Source organism: Oncorhynchus keta, chromosome 21, assembly GCF_023373465.1.
Source record: "Oncorhynchus keta strain PuntledgeMale-10-30-2019 chromosome 21, Oket_V2, whole genome shotgun sequence".
NCBI classification, from domain to species: domain Eukaryota; kingdom Metazoa; phylum Chordata; class Actinopteri; order Salmoniformes; family Salmonidae; genus Oncorhynchus; species Oncorhynchus keta.
The window spans coordinates 53608400-53625722 of record NC_068441.1 but is presented as its reverse complement, the minus strand read 5'-3'; the positions used below and the strand labels follow the sequence as shown (position 1 = coordinate 53625722).

At 50.3% G+C, this 17323-nt stretch overlaps 1 protein-coding gene across 2 annotated transcripts in view; it reads left to right on the top strand.

Annotated features, from left to right (window-relative positions):
- Positions 1-17323, top strand: part of atg7 (ATG7 autophagy related 7 homolog (S. cerevisiae)) — a 112328-nt gene that overhangs the window by 58546 nt on the left and 36459 nt on the right. For both annotated transcript variants that reach the window (XM_052474234.1, XM_052474235.1), the window contains 2 exons: positions 1243-1318; positions 9504-9584. In XM_052474234.1, the coding sequence (XP_052330194.1) occupies positions 1243-1318; positions 9504-9584 (157 nt within the window). The remainder of the gene's footprint in view (positions 1-1242; positions 1319-9503; positions 9585-17323) is intronic.

Below are 17323 nucleotides of genomic sequence, written 5' to 3'. Positions count from 1 at the left end.
ACCCCTTTAAAGCTCTCTCTCGCTTTCCACCCCTCAATCTCTCTCGCTCTCCACCCCTCACTCTCTCTCGCTCTCCACCCCTCAAAATCTCTCTCGCTTTCCACCCCTCATTCTCTCTAGCTCTCCACCCCTCATGTCTCTCTCTAGCTCTCCACCCCTCAATCTCTCTCGCTCTCACCCCTCACTGCTGTGGTGACAGCTCTCCACCAGCTCATGGTTCTATATTTAGTTCTGTCTGTACCCCTCACTCTCTCTCGCTCTCCACCCCTCTCCATCTCTCTCTCATCTCTCCACCCCTCACTCTCTCTCGCTCTCCACCCCCTCACTCTCTCCTCTCCCTCCCCTCATCTCCCTCGCTCTCCACCCCTCCCTCTCTCTCTCCACCCCTCCTCTCTCTCCACCCCTCCTCTCTCTCCACCCCTCACTCTCTCTCCACCCCTCCTCTCTCTCCACCCCTCACTCTCTCTCCACCCCTCACTCGCTCTCCACCCCTCACTCGCTCTCCACCCCTCACTCGCTCTCCACCCCTCACTCGCTCTCCACCCCTCCTCGCTCTCCACCCCTCACTCGCTCTCCACCCCTCACTCGCTCTCCACCCCTCACTCGCTCTCCACCCCTCACTCTCTCTCCACCCCTCACTCCTCTCCACCCCTCTCACTCGCTCTCCACCCTCACTCGCTCTCCACCCCCCTCACTCTCTCTCCACCCCTCACTCCTCTCCACCCCTCACTCGCTCTCCACCCCTCACTCGCTCTCCACCCCTCACTCGCTCTCCACCCCACTCTCTCGCTCTCCACCCCTCACTCTCTCTCGCTCTCCACCCTCACTCTCTCTCGCTCTCCACCCCTCACTCTCTCTCGCTCTCCACCCCTCACTCTCTCTCGCTCTCCACCCCTCACTCTCTCTCGCTCTCCACCCCTCACTCTCTCTCGCTCTCCACCCCTCACTCTCTCTCGCTCTCCACCCCTCACTCTCTCTCGCTCTCCACCCCTCACTCTCTCTCGCTCTCCACCCCTCACTCTCTCTCGCTCTCCACCCCTCACTCTCTCACTCTCTCTCGCTCTCCACCCCTCACTCTCTCTCGCTCTCCACCCCTCACTCTCTCTCGCTCTCCACCCCTCACTCTCTCTCGCTCTCCACCCCTCACTCTCTCTCGCTCTCCACCCCTCACTCTCTCTCTCCACCTATCTTTCCCTCCCCCTCTATCTTCTCTCCCCTCTCTCTATCTTCTCTCTCCTCCAGAGGTTATGCGGTAGCCAGCAGTAGTGATGACAGGATGAATGAACCTCCAACCTCCCTGGGTCTCGTCCCTCATCAGGTAAGTCAACTCTCCCTCCCTCTTTCGCTCCCCCTCCCCTCCTTCCCTCACTTTCTCTCCCAATCCCCCCCCCCTCTCCCTCCAACCTCCCTGGGTCTCGTCCCTCATCAGGTCAGTCACATGGAATAACACCCATCTCTCTATCCCGGCCTCTATTCATCTCACTCACTCACTCACTCACTCACTCACTCACTCACTCACTCACTCACTCACTCACTCACTCACTCACTCACTCACTCACTCACTCACGCAACACACGAACACACGAACACACACACACACACCCTCCTTCCTCTCCTCCCCCTTTCCCTAATTCCCCATTCCTCTCCTCCATGGATGAGATTGCTTCTGTAGGAAATTGTAGCAATGTGCCAGGAAATGACTGATTCATGTAAAGCTTTACAAAATGGATTCTGTGCCTCTTTACCATTTTGCCTAATTACAGAAGCTAGTCACGGGGAGACGCTAGGCAGGGGGAGACGCTAGGCAGGAGGAGAAGCTAATCACGGGGAGACGCTAGGCAGGGGGAGAAGCTAGGCAGGGGGAGAAGCTAGGCAGGGGGAGAAGCTAGGCAGGGGGAGAAGCTAGGCAGGGGCAGAAGCTAGTCACGGGCAGAAGCTAGTCACGGGAGAAGCTAGGCAGGGGAGAAGCTAGGCAGGGGGAGAAGCTAGGCAGGGGGAGACGCTAGGCAGGGGGAGACGCTAGGCAGGGGGAGAAGCTAGGCAGGGGGAGAAGCTAGTGAGCTCATGGATGTGGCTCTAACCCTGTTCACTATATAGTGAGCTAATGGATGTGACTCTAACCCTGTTCACTATATAGTGAGCTCATGGATGTGACTCTAACCCTGTTCACTATATAGTGAGCTCATGGATGTGACTCTAACCCTGTTCACTATATAGTGAGCTCATGGATGTGGCTCTAACCCTGTTCCCTATATAGTGAGCTCATGGATGTGACTCTAACCCTGTTCACTATATAGTGAGCTCATGGATGTGGGCTCTAACCCTGTTCACTATATAGTGAGCTCATGGATGTGGGCTCTAACCCTGTTCACTATATAGTGAGCTCATGGATGTGGGCTCTAACCCTGTTCACTATATAGTGAGCTCATGGATGTGGCTCTAACCAGAAGTAGTTGACTACTGTACACCATGCATTTCTGGCCGCTAGTCTGGACGCTAGTCTGGCCGCTAGTCTGGCCGCTAGTCTGGCCGCTAGTCTGGCCGCTAGTCTGGCCGCTAGTCTGGCCGCTAGTTTGGCCGCTAGTCTGGCCTCTAGTCTGGCCGCTAGTCTGGCCGCTAGTCTGGCTGCTAGTCTGGCTCCTAGTTTGCCGCTAGTCTGGCTGCTAGTCTGGCTGCTAGTTTGCCTCTAGTCTGGCTGCTAGTCTGGCTGCTAGTCTGGCTCCTAGTTTGCCTCTAGTCTGGCTCCTAGTTTGGCTCCTAGTCTGGCTCCTAGTCTGGCTCCTAGTCTGGCTGCTAGTCTGGCTGCTAGTCTGGCTGCTAGTCTGGCTGCTAGTCTGGCTGCTAGTCTGGCTGCTAGTCTGGCTGCTAGTCTGCTAGTCTGGCTGCTAGTCTGGCTGCTAGTCTGGCTGCTAGTCTGGCTGCTAGTCTGGCTGCTAGTCTGGCTGCTAGTCTGGCTCCTAATTTGCCTCTAGTCTGGCCGCTAGTCTGGCTGCTAGTCTGGCCGCTAGTCTGGCCGCTAGTCTGGCCGCTAGTCTGGCTCTAGTCTGGCCGCTAGTCTGGCTGCTAGTCTGGCTCCTAGTTTGCCTCTAGTCTGGCTGCTAGTCTGGCTGCTAGTTTGCCTCTAGTCTGGCTGCTAGTCTGGTTGCTAGTCTGGCTCTAGTTTGCCTCTAGTCTGGCTCTAGTCTGGCCGCTAGTCTGGCTCCTAGTCTGGCTGCTAGTCTGGCTGCTAGTCTGGCTGCTAGTCTGGCTGCTAGTCTGGCTGCTAGTCTGGCTGCTAGTCTGGCTGCTAGTCTGGCTGCTAGTCTGGCTCCTAGTTTGCCTCTAGTCTGGCTGCTAGTCTGGCTCCTAGTTTGCCTCTAGTCTGGCTCCTAGTTTGCCTCTAGTCTGGCTGCTAGTCTGCCTCCTAGTCTGGCTCGTTAGTCTGGCCGCTAGTCTGGCTCCTAGTTTGCCTCTAGTCTGGCTGCTAGTCTGGCTCTAGTCTGGCTCTAGTCTGGCTCCTAATTTGCCTGGCTAGTCTGACGCTAGTCTGGCTCCTAGTCTGGCTGCTAGTCTGCCTCCTAGTCTGGCCGCTAGTCTGGCCGCTAGTCTGGCCGCTAGTCTGGCCGCTAGTCTGGCTGCTAGTCTGGCTGCTAGTCTGGCTGCTAGTCTGGCTCCTAGTCTGGCCGCTAGTCTGGCTCCTAGTTTGCCTCTAGTCTGGCTGCTAGTCTGGCCGCTAGTCTGGCCGCTAGTCTGGCCGCTAGTTTGCCGCTAGTCTGGCTGCTAGTCTGGCTGCTAGTTTGCCTCTAGTCTGGCTCCTAGTTTGCCGCTAGTCTGGCTCCTAGTTTGCCGCTAGTCTGGCTCCTAGTTTGCCGCTAGTCTGGCCGCTAGTCTGGCTGCTAGTCTGGCTGCTAGTCTGGCCGCTAGTCTGGCCCCTAGTTTGCCTCTAGTCTGGCCTCTAGTCTGGCCGCTAGTCTGGCTGCTAGTCTGGCTCCTAGTTTGCCTCTAGTCTGGCCGCTAGTCTGGCCGCTAGTCTGGCTCCTAGTTTGCCTCTAGTCTGGCCGCTAGTCTGGCTCCTAGTTTGCCTCTAGTCTGGCCTCTAGTCTGGCCGCTAGTCTGGCCGCTAGTCTGGCCGCTAGTCTGGCCGCTAGTCTGGCCGCTAGTCTGGCCGCTAGTCTGGCCGCTAGTCTGGCCGCTAGTCTGGCCGCTAGTCTGGCCGCTAGTCTGGCCGCTAGTCTGGCCGCTAGTCTGGCCGCTAGTCTGGCCGCTAGTCTGGCCGCTAGTCTGGCCGCTAGTCTGGCTGCTAGTCTGGCTGCTAGTCTGGCTGCTAGTTTGCCTCTAGTCTGGCTGCTAGTCTGGCTGCTAGTCTGGCTCCTAGTTTGCCTCTAGTCTGGCTGCTAGTCTGGCTGCTAGTCTGGCTCCTAGTTTGCCTCTAGTCTGGCTCCTAGTCTGGCTACTAGTCTGGCTCCTAGTTTGCCTCTAGTCTGGCTGCTAGTCTGGCTCCTAGTTTGCCTCTAGTTTGCCTCTAGTCTGGCCGCTAGTCTGGCCGCTAGTCTGGCTCCTAGTTTGCCGCTAGTCTGGCCGCTAGTCTGGCTCGCTAGTCTGGCTGCTAGTCTGGCCGCTAGTCTGGCTGCTAGTCTGGCTGCTAGTCTGGCTGCTAGTTTGCCTCTAGTCTGGCTGCTAGTTTGCCTCTAGTCTGGCTGCTAGTCTGGCTGCTAGTCTGGCTCCTAGTTTGCCTCTAGTCTGGCTCCTAGTTTGCCTCTAGTCTGGCTCCTAGTCTGGCTGCTAGTCTGGCTGCTAGTCTGGCTGCTAGTCTGGCTGCTAGTCTGCCTCCTAGTCTGGCTCCTAGTTTGCCTCTAGTCTGGCTGCTAGTCTGGCTGCTAGTCTGGCTGCTAGTCTGCCGCTAGTCTGGCCGCTAGTCTGGCCGCTAGTCTGGCCGCTAGTCTGGCCGCTAGTCTGGCCGCTAGTCTGGCTCCTAGTCTGGCTGCTAGTCTGGCTCCTAGTTTGCCTCTAGTCTGGCTCCTAGTTTGCCTCTAGTCTGGCTGCTAGTCTGGCTGCTAGTCTGGCTCCTAGTTTGCCTCTAGTCTGGCTCCTAGTTTGCCTCTAGTCTGGCTCTAGTCTGGCTGCTAGTCTGGCTCCTAGTTGCCTGCTAGTCTGGCTCCTAGTTTGCCTCTAGTCTGGCTGCTAGTCTGGCTCCTAGTTTGCCTCTAGTCTGGCTGCTAGTCTGGCTGCTAGTCTGCCTCTAGTCTGGCTGCTAGTCTGCCTCCTAGTTTGCCTCTAGTCTGGCTGCTAGTCTGGCTGCTAGTCTGGCTGCTAGTCTGGCTGCTAGTCTGGCTGCTAGTCTGGCTGCTAGTCTGGCTGCTAGTCTGCCGCTAGTCTGGCTGCTAGTCTGGCTGCTAGTCTGGCTCCTAGTCTGCCTCTAGTCTGGCTCGCTAGTCTGGCTCCTAGTCTGGCTCCTAGTCTGGCTGCTAGTCTGCCTCTAGTCTGGCTGCTAGTCTGGCTCCTAGTTTGCCTCTAGTCTGGCTGCTAGTCTGGCTCCTAGTTTGCCTCTAGTCTGGCTCCTAGTCTGGCTGCTAGTCTGGCTCCTAGTTTGCCTCTAGTCTGGCTCCTAGTCTGGCTGCTAGTCTGGCTGCTAGTTTGGCTGCTAGTCTGGCTGCTAGTCTGGCTGCTAGTCTGGCTGCTAGTCTGGCCGCTAGTCTGGCCGCTAGTCTGCCGCTAGTCTGGCCGCTAGTCTGCCGCTAGTCTGGCCGCTAGTCTGGCCGCTAGTCTGGCCGCTAGTCTGGCTCCTAGTCTGCCTCCTAGTTTGCCTCTGTTAACAGGAAACTAGGCTGTGATGATATGTTGCTGCCCCTCTTAGACCTCCTCCGACAGCCTGTGCCAGACAGACTAATTTGTCCCCCTCTAAGAGGCGGAGAGGAGAGAACGATACATTCTGCGACTGAGAAACTAATTTGTCTCCCTAATGCCAAGCCATGAACTGAATAAATACCTACTTACACTTCCTGTCATAAGTAGCATCACTGCAACACATAGTTGTCACTTTAAATGAGGGACTAGTGTCTTCTGTCTGCGGGACAGAGGGACTTATGTCTTCTGACTGTCTTCTGTCTGCGGGACAGAGGGACTGGTGTCTTAAGTCTGCGGGACAAAGGGACTGGTGTCTTCTGTCTGCGGGACAGAGGGACTGGTGTCTTCTGTCTGTGGGACAGAGGGACCGGTGTCTTCTGTCTGCGGGACAGAGGGACCGGTGTCTTCTGTCTGCGGGACAGGGGGACCGGTGTCTTCTGTCTGCGGGACAGGGGGACCGGTGTCTTCTGTCTGCGGGACAGGGGGACCGGTGTCTTCTGTCTGCGGGACAGGGGGACCGGTGTCTTCTGTCTGCGGGACAGGGGGACCGGTGTCTTCTGTCTGCGGGACAGGGGGACCGGTGTCTTCTGTCTGCGGGACAGGGGGACCGGTGTCTTCTGTCTGCGGGACAGGGGGACCGGTGTCTTCTGTCTGCGGGACAGGGGGACCGGTGTCTTCTGTCTGCGGGACAGGGGGACCGGTGTCTTCTGTCTGCGGGACAGGGGGACCGGTGTCTTCTGTCTGCGGGACAGGGGGACCGGTGTCTACTGAAACTTATCAGAAGTAGACATGCTCAGGTTATTGATGTTATTGCAGGGTGAGCTGCACACAGTGGACTTCCTCCTAGGTCACACCGCCTCAGTGCTAACAGTATCACTCTGGTTCATAGGCACATGCTGACTAGGTATAGTTTTAGGATTAGATTAAGGTTTAGGGAACGTAGGATTTTGAATGGGAATCAATTCTTTGGTCCCCACCAGGATAGTAATACAAAGTGTGTGTTTGTTGACTGTGATGGTTGTGAGCTGCAGAGGAAGAGTTTAGGACACAGATAGTTAGGGACACAGTGCCCTCCTGTGGTTGTCTGGAGAACTACACGTCTCCACCACTCTCCTGTGGTTGTCTGGAGAACTACACATCTCCACCACTCTCCTGTGGTTGTCTGGAGAACTACACATCTCCACCACTCTCCTGTGGTTGTCTAGAGAACTACACATCTCCACCACTCTCCTGTGGTTGTCTGGAGAACTACACATCTCCACCACTCTCCTGTGGTTGTCTAGAGAACTACACGTCTCCACCACTCTCCTGTGGTTGTCTGGAGAACTACACGTGTCCACCACTCTCCTGTGGTTGTCTGGAGAACTACACATCTCCACCACTCTCCTGTGGTTGTCTGGAGAACTACACATCTCCACCACTCTCCTGTGGTTGTCTGGAGAACTACACATCTCCACCACTCTCCTGTGGTTGTCTGGAGAACTACACATCTCCACCACTCTCCTGTGGTTGTCTAGAGAACTACACGTCTCCACCACTCTCCTGTGGTTGTCTAGAGAACTAGACATGTCCACCACTCTCCTGTGGTTGTCTAGAGAACTACACATGTCCACCACTCTCCTGTGGTTGTCTAGAGAACTACACGTGTCCACCACTCTCCTGTGGTTGTCTAGAGAACTACACATGTCCACCACTCTCCTGTGGTTGTCTAGAGAACTACACATGTCCACCACTCTCCTGTGGTTGTCTAGAGAACTACACGTGTCCACCACTCTCCTGTGGTTGTCTAGAGAACTACACATGTCCACCACTCTCCTGTGGTTGTCTAGAGAACTACACATCTCCACCACTCTCCTGTGTTAAGTTGGTTGTTGATAGTTGCTAGACAACCATTTTCAGGTCTTTGCCGTAGATTTTCAAGGAGATTTAAATCAAAACTGTAACTCGGCCACTCGGCAACATTCGCCGTCGTCATGGTAATGAACTCCAGTGCAGATTTGGCCTTGTGTTTTAGGTTATTGTCCTGCTTAAAAGTGAATTCATCTCCCTGTGTCTGGTGGAAAGCAGAGCAAGTTTTCCTCTAGGGGACAAAAAAGTTCTTAACGATGACAAGCATACCCATAACATGACGCAGCCACCACTATTCTTGAATATATGGAGAGTGGTGCTCCGTGATGTGTTGTCCTGTTTGGGGCAAATCGAATACAAAAAGTGAATTGCTTAGCCACATTTATTGCAGCATTACGTTTAGTGCCTTGTTGCAAACAGGATGCATGTCATGGAATATGTCGTATTCTGTACAGTCTTCCTTCTTTTCACTCTGTCATTTAAGTTGGTATTGTGGAGTAACTTCAATGTTGTTGATCCGTCCTCAGTTTCCTCCTGTCACAGCCATTAAACTCTGTACCTGTTTTAAAGTCACCTTGATGGACAATACTTAGTACATTACTGAGAAGAGTCCATGATGAACAATACTGATGATCAAGCAGTTTAGATGCCGTAGAGTAGGAGTCAGTAACAGGCCCAGTCTGGCCAGCCGTTGATTCTCACTCACTCGCTGTTTCTCTCTCTCTCTTCTCTCGCTCCCATTCTCCCTCTCTGAGCCCTCTCTCCCTCTCTGAGCCCTCTCTCCCTCTCTGAGCCCTCTCTCCCTCTCTGAGCCCTCTCTCCCTCTCTGAGCCCTCTCTCCCTCTCTGAGCCCTCTCTCCCTCTCTGAGCCCTCTCTGAGCCCTCTCTCCCTCTCTGAGCCCTCTCTCCCTCTCTGAGCCCTCTCTCCCTCTCTCCCTTCTCTCTCTCCCTTCTCTCTCTCCCTCTCTGAGCCCTCTCTCTCGCTCTCGCCCTCTCTCTGAGCCCTCTCTCCCTCTCTCTCGCCCTCTCTGAGCCCTCTCTCTCTCTCCCTCTCTCTGAGCCCTCTCTCTCTCTCTCTCCCTCTCTCTCTCTCACTCTCTCTGAGCCCTCTCTCTCTCTCTCTCTCTCCCTCTCTCTGAGCCCTCTCTCCCTCTCTCTCGCCCTCTCTGAGCCCTCTCTCCCTCTCTCTCTCTCCCTCTCTCTGAGCCCTCTCTCTCTCTCTCTGAGCCCTCTCTCCCTCTCTCTGAGCCCTCTCTCTGAGCCCTCTCTCTTCTCTCTCCCTCTCTCTGAACCCTCTCTCCCTCTCTGAGCCCTCTCTCCCTCTCTCTCCCTCTCTCTGAACCCTCTCTCTCTCTCTGAGCCCTCTCTCTTCTCTCTCTCCCTCTCTCTGAGCCCTCTCTCTCTTCTCTCTCACTCTCTCCCTCTCTCTTCTCTCTCTCCATCTCTGAGCCCTCTCTCTTCTCTCTCTCCATCTCTGAGCCCTCTCTCCCTCTCCCTCTCTCTCTCTCTCCCTCTCTCTGAACCCTCTCTCCCTCTCTCTATTCTCTCTCTCCCTCTCTCTGAACCCTCTCTCCCTCTCTCTCTTCTCTCTCTCCCTCTCTGAGCCCTCTCTCCCTCTCTCTATTTTCTCTCTCTCCACATCCATCACTTCCACTTCCATGATGATTGGAGTAGAAAATAAATAAAATATTAATGTGTTGTAATACCAGTTAAACACCAGATGGCGGTGTTGTCACACAGTTAACCTCATAGACAGTATTTATTACATCAGTAAATCTCTGTTTTTAACTAGAGTTGTGGAAAGTAGGTGATACTTTTCTTATCTTTCTCAGATCAGAGGGTTTCTGTCCAGATTTGACAACGTTCTACCGGCCAGTCTGGCGTTCGACAAATGCACTGCCTGCTCACAAATCGTAAGTACTGTTCATATAGACACACCACACACCACACACCACACACCACACACCACGCACGCACCAACCACACACACACCACACACCAACCCCACACACACACACACACACACACGCACCAACCACACACACACACGCACGCACCAACCACACGCACGCACCAACCACACACACACACACACACACACGCACACACACCACACACCACACAACACGCACACGCACACCAACCACACACCAACCACACACCCACGCACGCACGCACACACCAACCACACACCAACCACACACACGCACGCACGCACACACCAACCACACGCACGCAAACACCAACCACACACACACCTCATTGAGATAGTGGTGAAGGTCCAGTTGATTGTAAAGAGAACCATATGGATCAGAATGAAGTGTGTTGTTGATGTCACTGTCATCTGGTAGTAGTTAACACACACACACACACACACACACACACACACACACACACACACACACACACACACACCAACCACACACAGGCTGAAGTGTTATTACCCTGGAGACCTATGGGTGTTAAGTGTTCACATCCCATAAACCTGTCTGTCTGCAGTGTTCAGCAGTGTTGGTCAGGTTGGCATCGTGGGCATAGCCAATGGCACAGTCTCCCAAATGTTAGAGGCAGTCCTCTTGGCCGCAACGTTTGACTGTTTTACAGTTTTACAGTGAAATGCTGAATACAACAGGTGTAGTAGACCTCACAGTGAAATGCTGAATACAACAGGTGTAGTAGACCTCACAGTGAAATGCTGAATACAACAGGTGTAGTAGACATCACAGTGAAATGCTGAATACAACAGGTGTAGTAGACCTTACAGTGAAATGCTGAATACAACAGGTGTAGTAGACATCACAGTGAAATGCTGAATACAACAGGTGTAGTAGACCTTACAGTGAAATGCTGAATACAACAGGTGTAGTAGACCTCACAGTGAAATGCTGAATACAACAGGTGTAGTTGACCTCACAGTGAAATGCTGAATACAACAGGTGTAGTAGACCTTACAGTGAAATGCTGAATACAACAGGTGTAGTAGACCTTACAGTGAAATGCTGAATACAACAGGTGTAGTAGACCTCACAGTGAAATGCTGAATACAACAGGTGTAGTAGACCTCACAGTGAAATGCTGAATACAACAGGTGTAGTAGACATCACAGTGAAATGCTGAATACAACAGGTGTAGTAGACCTTACAGTGAAATGCTGAATACAACAGGTGTAGTAGACCTCACAGTGAAATGCTGAATACAACAGGTGTAGTTGACCTCACAGTGAAATGCTGAATACAACAGGTGTAGTAGACCTTACAGTGAAATGCTGACTACAACAGGTGTAGTAGACATTACAGTGAAATGCTGAATACAACAGGTGTAGTAGACCTTACAGTGAAATGCTGAATACAACAGGTGTAGTAGACCTCACAGTGAAATGCTGAATACAACAGGTGTAGTAGACCTTACAGTGAAATGCTGAATACAACAGGTGTAGTAGACCTCACAGTGAAATGCTGAATACAACAGGTGTAGTAGACCTCACAGTGAAATGCTGAATACAACAGGTGTAGTAGACCTTACAGTGAAATGCTGAATACAACAGGTGTAGTAGACCTCACAGTGAAATGCTGAATACAACAGGTGTAGTAGACCTCACAGTGAAATGCTGAATACAACAGGTGTAGTAGACATCACAGTGAAATGCTGAATACAACAGGTGTAGTAGACCTCACAGTGAAATGCTGAATACAACAGGTGTAGAAGACCTCACAGTGAAATGCTGAATACACCAGGTGTAGTAGACCTCACAGTGAAATGCTGAATACAACAGGTGTAGAAGACCTCACAGTGAAATGCTGAATACACCAGGTGTAGTAGACCTCACAGTGAAATGCTGAATACAACAGGTGTAGTAGACCTCACAGTGAAATGCTGAATACAACAGGTGTAGTAGACCTCACAGTGAAATGCTGAATACAACAGGTGTAGTAGACCTCACAGTGAAATGCTGAATACAACAGGTGTAGTAGACCTCACAGTGAAATGCTGACTACAACAGGTGTAGTAGACCTCACAGTGAAATGCTGAATACAACAGGTGTAGTAGACATCACAGTGAAATGCTGAATACAACAGGTGGAGTAGACCTCACAGTGAAATGCTGAATACAACAGGTGTAGTTGACCTCACAGTGAAATGCTGAATACAACAGGTGTAGTAGACCTTACAGTGAAATGCTGAATACAACAGGTGTAGTAGACCTTACAGTGAAATGCTGAATACAACAGGTGTAGATAGACCTTACAGTGAAATGCTGAATACAACAGGTGTAGTAGACCTCACAGTGAAATGCTGAATACAACAGGTGTAGTAGACCTCACAGTGAAATGCTGAATACAACAGGTGTAGTAGACCTTACAGTGAAATGCTGAATACAACAGGTGTAGATAGACCTTACAGTGAAATGCTGAATACAACAGGTGTAGTAGACCTTACAGTGAAATGCTGAATACAACAGGTGTAGTAGACCTTACAGTGAAATGCTGAATACAACAGGTGTAGTAGACCTTACAGTGAAATGCTGAATACCACAGGTGTAGTAGACCTTACAGTGAAATGCTGAATACCACAGGTGTAGTAGACCTCACAGTGAAATGATGAATACAACAGGTGTAGTAGACCTTACAGTGAAATGCTGAATACCACAGGTGTAGTAGTCCTTACAGTGAAATGCTGAATACAACAGGTGTAGTAGACCTCACAGTGAAATGATGAATACAACAGGTGTAGGTAGACCTTACAGTGAAATGCTGAATACAACAGGTGTAGTAGACCTTACAGTGAAATGCTGAATACCACAGGTGTAGTAGACCTCACAGTGAAATGCTGAATACAACAGGTGTAGTAGACCTTACAGTGAAATGCTGAATACAACAGGTGTAGTAGACCTCACAGTGAAATGCTGACTTTACAAGCGCTTTAACCCACAATGCCGTTCAAGAAAGGGTCAAAAAAAGAAAGAAAATATTGACTGTAAAAAATCGAAAGTAACACTATAAAATAACAATACCGGTACAGAGTCAATGTGGAGGCTATATACAGGGGGTACCGGTACAGAGTCAATGTGGAGGCTATATACAGGGGGTACCGGTACAGAGTCAATGTGGAGGCTATATACAGGGGGTACCGGTACAGAGTCAATATGGAGGCTATATACAGGGGGTACCGGTACAGAGTCAATGTGGAGGCTGTATACAGGGGTACCGGTACAGAGTCAATGTGGAGGCTATATACAGGGGTACGGTACAGAGTCAATGTGGAGGCTATATACAGGGTGTTACGGTACAGAGTCAATGTGGAGGCTATATACAGGGGGTACCGGTACAGAGTCAATGTGGAGGCTATATACAGGGGGCACCGGAGTCAATGTGGAGGCTATATACAGGGGTACCGTACAGAGTCAATGTGGAGGCTATATACAGGGGGTACCGGTACAGAGTCAATGTGGAGGCTATATACAGGGGGCACCGGTACAGAGTCAATGTGGAGGCTATATACAGGGTGTTACGGTACAGAGTCAATGTGGAGGCTATATACAGGGGGTACCGGTACAGAGTCAATGTGGAGGCTATATACAGGGGGTACCGGTACAGAGTCAATGTGGAGGCTATATACAGGGGGTACCGGTACAGAGTCAATGTGGAGGCTATATACAGGAGGTACCGGTACAGAGTCAATGTGGAGGCTCCTCCCTATAGGCTGTCTCATTGTTGTCGGTGATCAGGCCTACCACTGTTGTGTCGTCAGGAAACTTAATGGTGTTGGAGTTGTGTTGTTACCTACTCTTACCACCTGGGGGCGGCCCGTCAGGAAGTCCAGGATCCAGGTGCAGAGGGAGGTGTTTAGTCCCAGGATCCTTAGCTAAGTGATGAGCTTTGAGGGCACTATGGTGTTGAACGCTGAGCTGTAGTCAATAAATACCATTCTCACATACGTGTTCCTTTTGTTCAGGTGGGAAAGGGCAGTGTGGAGTGCAATAGAGATGGCATCATCTGTGGATCTGTTTGGGCGGTATGCAAATTGGAGTGGGTCTAGGGTTTCTGGGATAATGGTGTTGATGTGAATCATGGCTCCTGAAGTGTGTGTGTGTGTGTCATTGGTTAAGAGCCAGCACAACCCATCTCTTTCCCATCAGGCTTTGTGGTCTCTAGTGTTGAGCGCTTTGATTGGCTGCAGAGGGGTACAGCCTGAGGGTGAAATAGAGAACCCACGCCCTTCTCCCGCTCTTTCTCTCTCTCTTCCTTTCTCTCTGTCTCCTCTTCCTCTCTCTCTGTCTCTCTCTGTCTCTCTCTGTCTCTCTCTGTCTCTCTCTGTCTCTCTCTGTCTCTCTCTGTCTCTCTCTGTCTCTCTCTGTCTCTCTCTGTCTCTGTCTCTGTCTCTCTCTGTCTCTGTCTCTGTCTCTGTCTCTGTCTCTCTGTCTCTGTCTCTGTCTCTGTCTCTGTCTCTCTGTCTCTCTGTCTCTCTGTCTCTCTCTCTCTCTCTCTCTCTCTCTCTCTCTCTCTCTCTCTCTCTCTCTCTCTCTGTCTCTGTCTCTGTCTCTGTCTCTGTCTCTGTCTCTGTCTCTGTCTCTCTGTCTCTGTCTCTGTCTCTGTCTCTGTCTCTCTGTCTCTCTCTCTGTCTCTGTCTCTCTGTCTCTCTGTCTCTCTCTGTCTGTCTCTGTCTCTCTGTCTCTCTGTCTCTCTGTCTCTCTGTCTCTGTCTGTCTCTCTGTCTCTCTGTCTCTCTCTGTCTCTGTCTCTGTCTCTGTCTCCTCTGTCTCTGTCTCTGTCTCTGTCTCTTCCTCTCTCTCTGTCTCTCTCTGTCTCTGTCTCTCTCTCCCCTCTTCCTCTCTCTTGGTCTCCTCTTCCTCTCTCGGTCTCCTCTTCCTCTCTCTTCTTTCCATTAAATTCAAAGTGGCTTTATTGGGAAACATATGTTTTATATTGCCAAAGCAAATGTAAAGATAATAAACAAAATGTAACAACATGAACAAGAAACTTTTAGAAATGTGAACAGTAAATGTTGCACTCAAAGTTTAAAAATATATATACAAATAAATAAAAATAAATAAATAAAGAGAAAAATAGATAAATATTTATATATACTGCTCAAAAAAATAAAGGGAACACTAAAATAACACATCCTAGATCTGAATTAATGAAATATTATTATTAAATACTTTTTTTCTTGACATAGTTGAATGTGCTGACAACAAAATCACACAAAAATTACAGTGCCTTGCGAAAGTATTCGGCCCCCTTGAACTTTGCGACCTTTTGCCACATTTCAGGCTTCAAACATAAAGATATAAAACTGTATTTTTTTTGTGAAGAATCAACAACAAGTGGGACACAATCATGAAGTGGAACGACATTTATTGGATATTTCAAACTTTTTTAACAAATCAAAAACTGAAAAATTGGGCGTGCAAAATTATTCAGCCCCCTTAAGTTAATACTTTGTAGCGCCACCTTTTGCTACGATTACAGCTATAAGTCGCTTGGGGTATGTCTCTATCAGTTTTGCACATCGAGAGACTGACATTTTTTCCCATTCCTCCTTGCAAAACAGCTCGAGCTCAGTGAGGTTGGATTGAGAGCATTTGTGAACAGCAGTTTTCAGTTCTTTCCACAGATTCTCGATTGGATTCAGGTCTGGACTTTGACTTGGCCATTCTAACACCTGGATATGTTTATTTTTGAACCATTCCATTGTAGATTTTGCTTTATGTTTTGGATCATTGTCTTGTTGGAAGACAAATCTCCGTCCCAGTCTCAGGTCTTTTGCAGACTCCATCAGGTTTTCTTCCAGAATGGTCCTGTATTTGGCTCCATCCATCTTCCCATCAATTTTAACCACCATGTTTGACAGTGGGGATGGTGTGTTCAGGGTGATGAGCTGTGTTGCTTTTACGCCAAACATAACGTTTTGCATTGTTGCCAAAAAGTTCAATTTTGGTTTCATCTGACCAGAGCACCTTCTTCCACATGTTTGGTGTGTCTCCCAGGTGGCTTGTGGCAAACTTTAAACGACACTTTTTATGGATATCTTTAAGAAATTGCTTTCTTCTTGCCACTCTTCCATAAAGGCCAGATTTGTGCAATATACGACTGATTGTTGTCCTATGGACAGAGTCTCCCACCTCAGCTGTAGATCTCTGCAGTTCATCCAGAGTGATCATGGGCCTCTTGGCTGCATCTCTGATCAGTCTTCTCCTTGTATGAGCTGAAAGTTTAGAGGGACGGCCAGGTCTTGGTAGATTTGCAGTGGTCTGATACTCCTTCATTTCAATATTATCGCTTGCACAGTGCTCCTTGGGATGTTTAAAGCTTGGGAAATCTTTTTGTATCCAAATCCGGCTTTAAACTTCTTTACAACAGTATCTCGGACCTGCCTGGTGTGTTCCTTGTTCTTCATGATGCTCTCTGAGCTTTTAACGGACCTCTGAGACTATCACAGTGCAGGTGCATTTATACGGAGACTTGATTACACACAGGTGGATTGTATTTATCATCATTAGTCATTTAGGTCAACATTGGATCATTCAGAGATCCTCACTGAACTTCTGGAGAGAGTTTGCTACACTGAAAGTAAAGGGGCTGAATAATTTTGCACGCCCAATTTTTCAGTTTTTGATTTGTTAAAAAAGTTTGAAATCGTTCCACTTCATGATTGTGTCCCACTTGTTGTTGATTCTTCACAAAAAAATACAGTTTTATATCTTTATGTTTGAAGCCTGAAATGTGGCAAAAGGTCGCAAAGTTCAAGGGGGCCGAATACTTTCGCAAGGCACTGTATCAATGGATTATCAATGGAAATCAAATTTATCAACCCATGGAGGTCTGGATTTGGAGTCACACTCAAAATTAAAGTGGAAAACCACACTACAGGCTGATCCAACTTTGATGTAATGTCCTTAAAACAAGTCAAAATGAGGCTCAGTAGTGTGTGTGGCCTCCACGTGCCTGTATGACCTCCCTACAACGCCTGGGCATGCTCCTGATGAGGTGGCGGATGGTCTCCTGAGGGATCTCCTCCCAGACCTGGACTAAAGCATCCGGCCAACTCCTGGACAGTCTGTGGTGCAACATAGCGTTGGTGGATGGAGTGAAACATGATGTCCCAGATGTGCTCAATTGGATTCAGGTCTGGGGAACGGGCGGGCCAGTCCATAGCATCAATGCCTTCCTCTTGCAGGAACTGCTGACACACTCCGTCCACATGAGGTCTAGCATTGTCTTGCATTAGGAGGTACCAAGGGCCAACCACACCAACATATGGTCTCACAAGGGGTCTGAGGATCTCATCTCTGTACCTAATGGCAGTCACGCTACCTCTGGCGAGCACATGGAGGGCTGTGCGGCCCCCCAAAGAAATGCCACCCCACACCATGACTGACCCACCACCAAACTGGTCATGCTGGAGGATGTTGCAGGCAGCAGAACGTTCTCCGCGGCGTCTCCGGACTGTCACGTCTGTCACATGTGCTCAGTGTGAACCAGCTTTCATCGGTGAAGAGCACAGGGCGCCAGTGGCGAATTTGCCAATCTTGGTGTTCTCTGGCAAATGCCAAACGTCCTGCACGGTGTTGGGCTGTAAGCACAACCCCCACCTGTGGACGTCGGGCCCTCATATCACCCTCATGGAGTCTGTTTCTGACCGTTTGAGCAGACA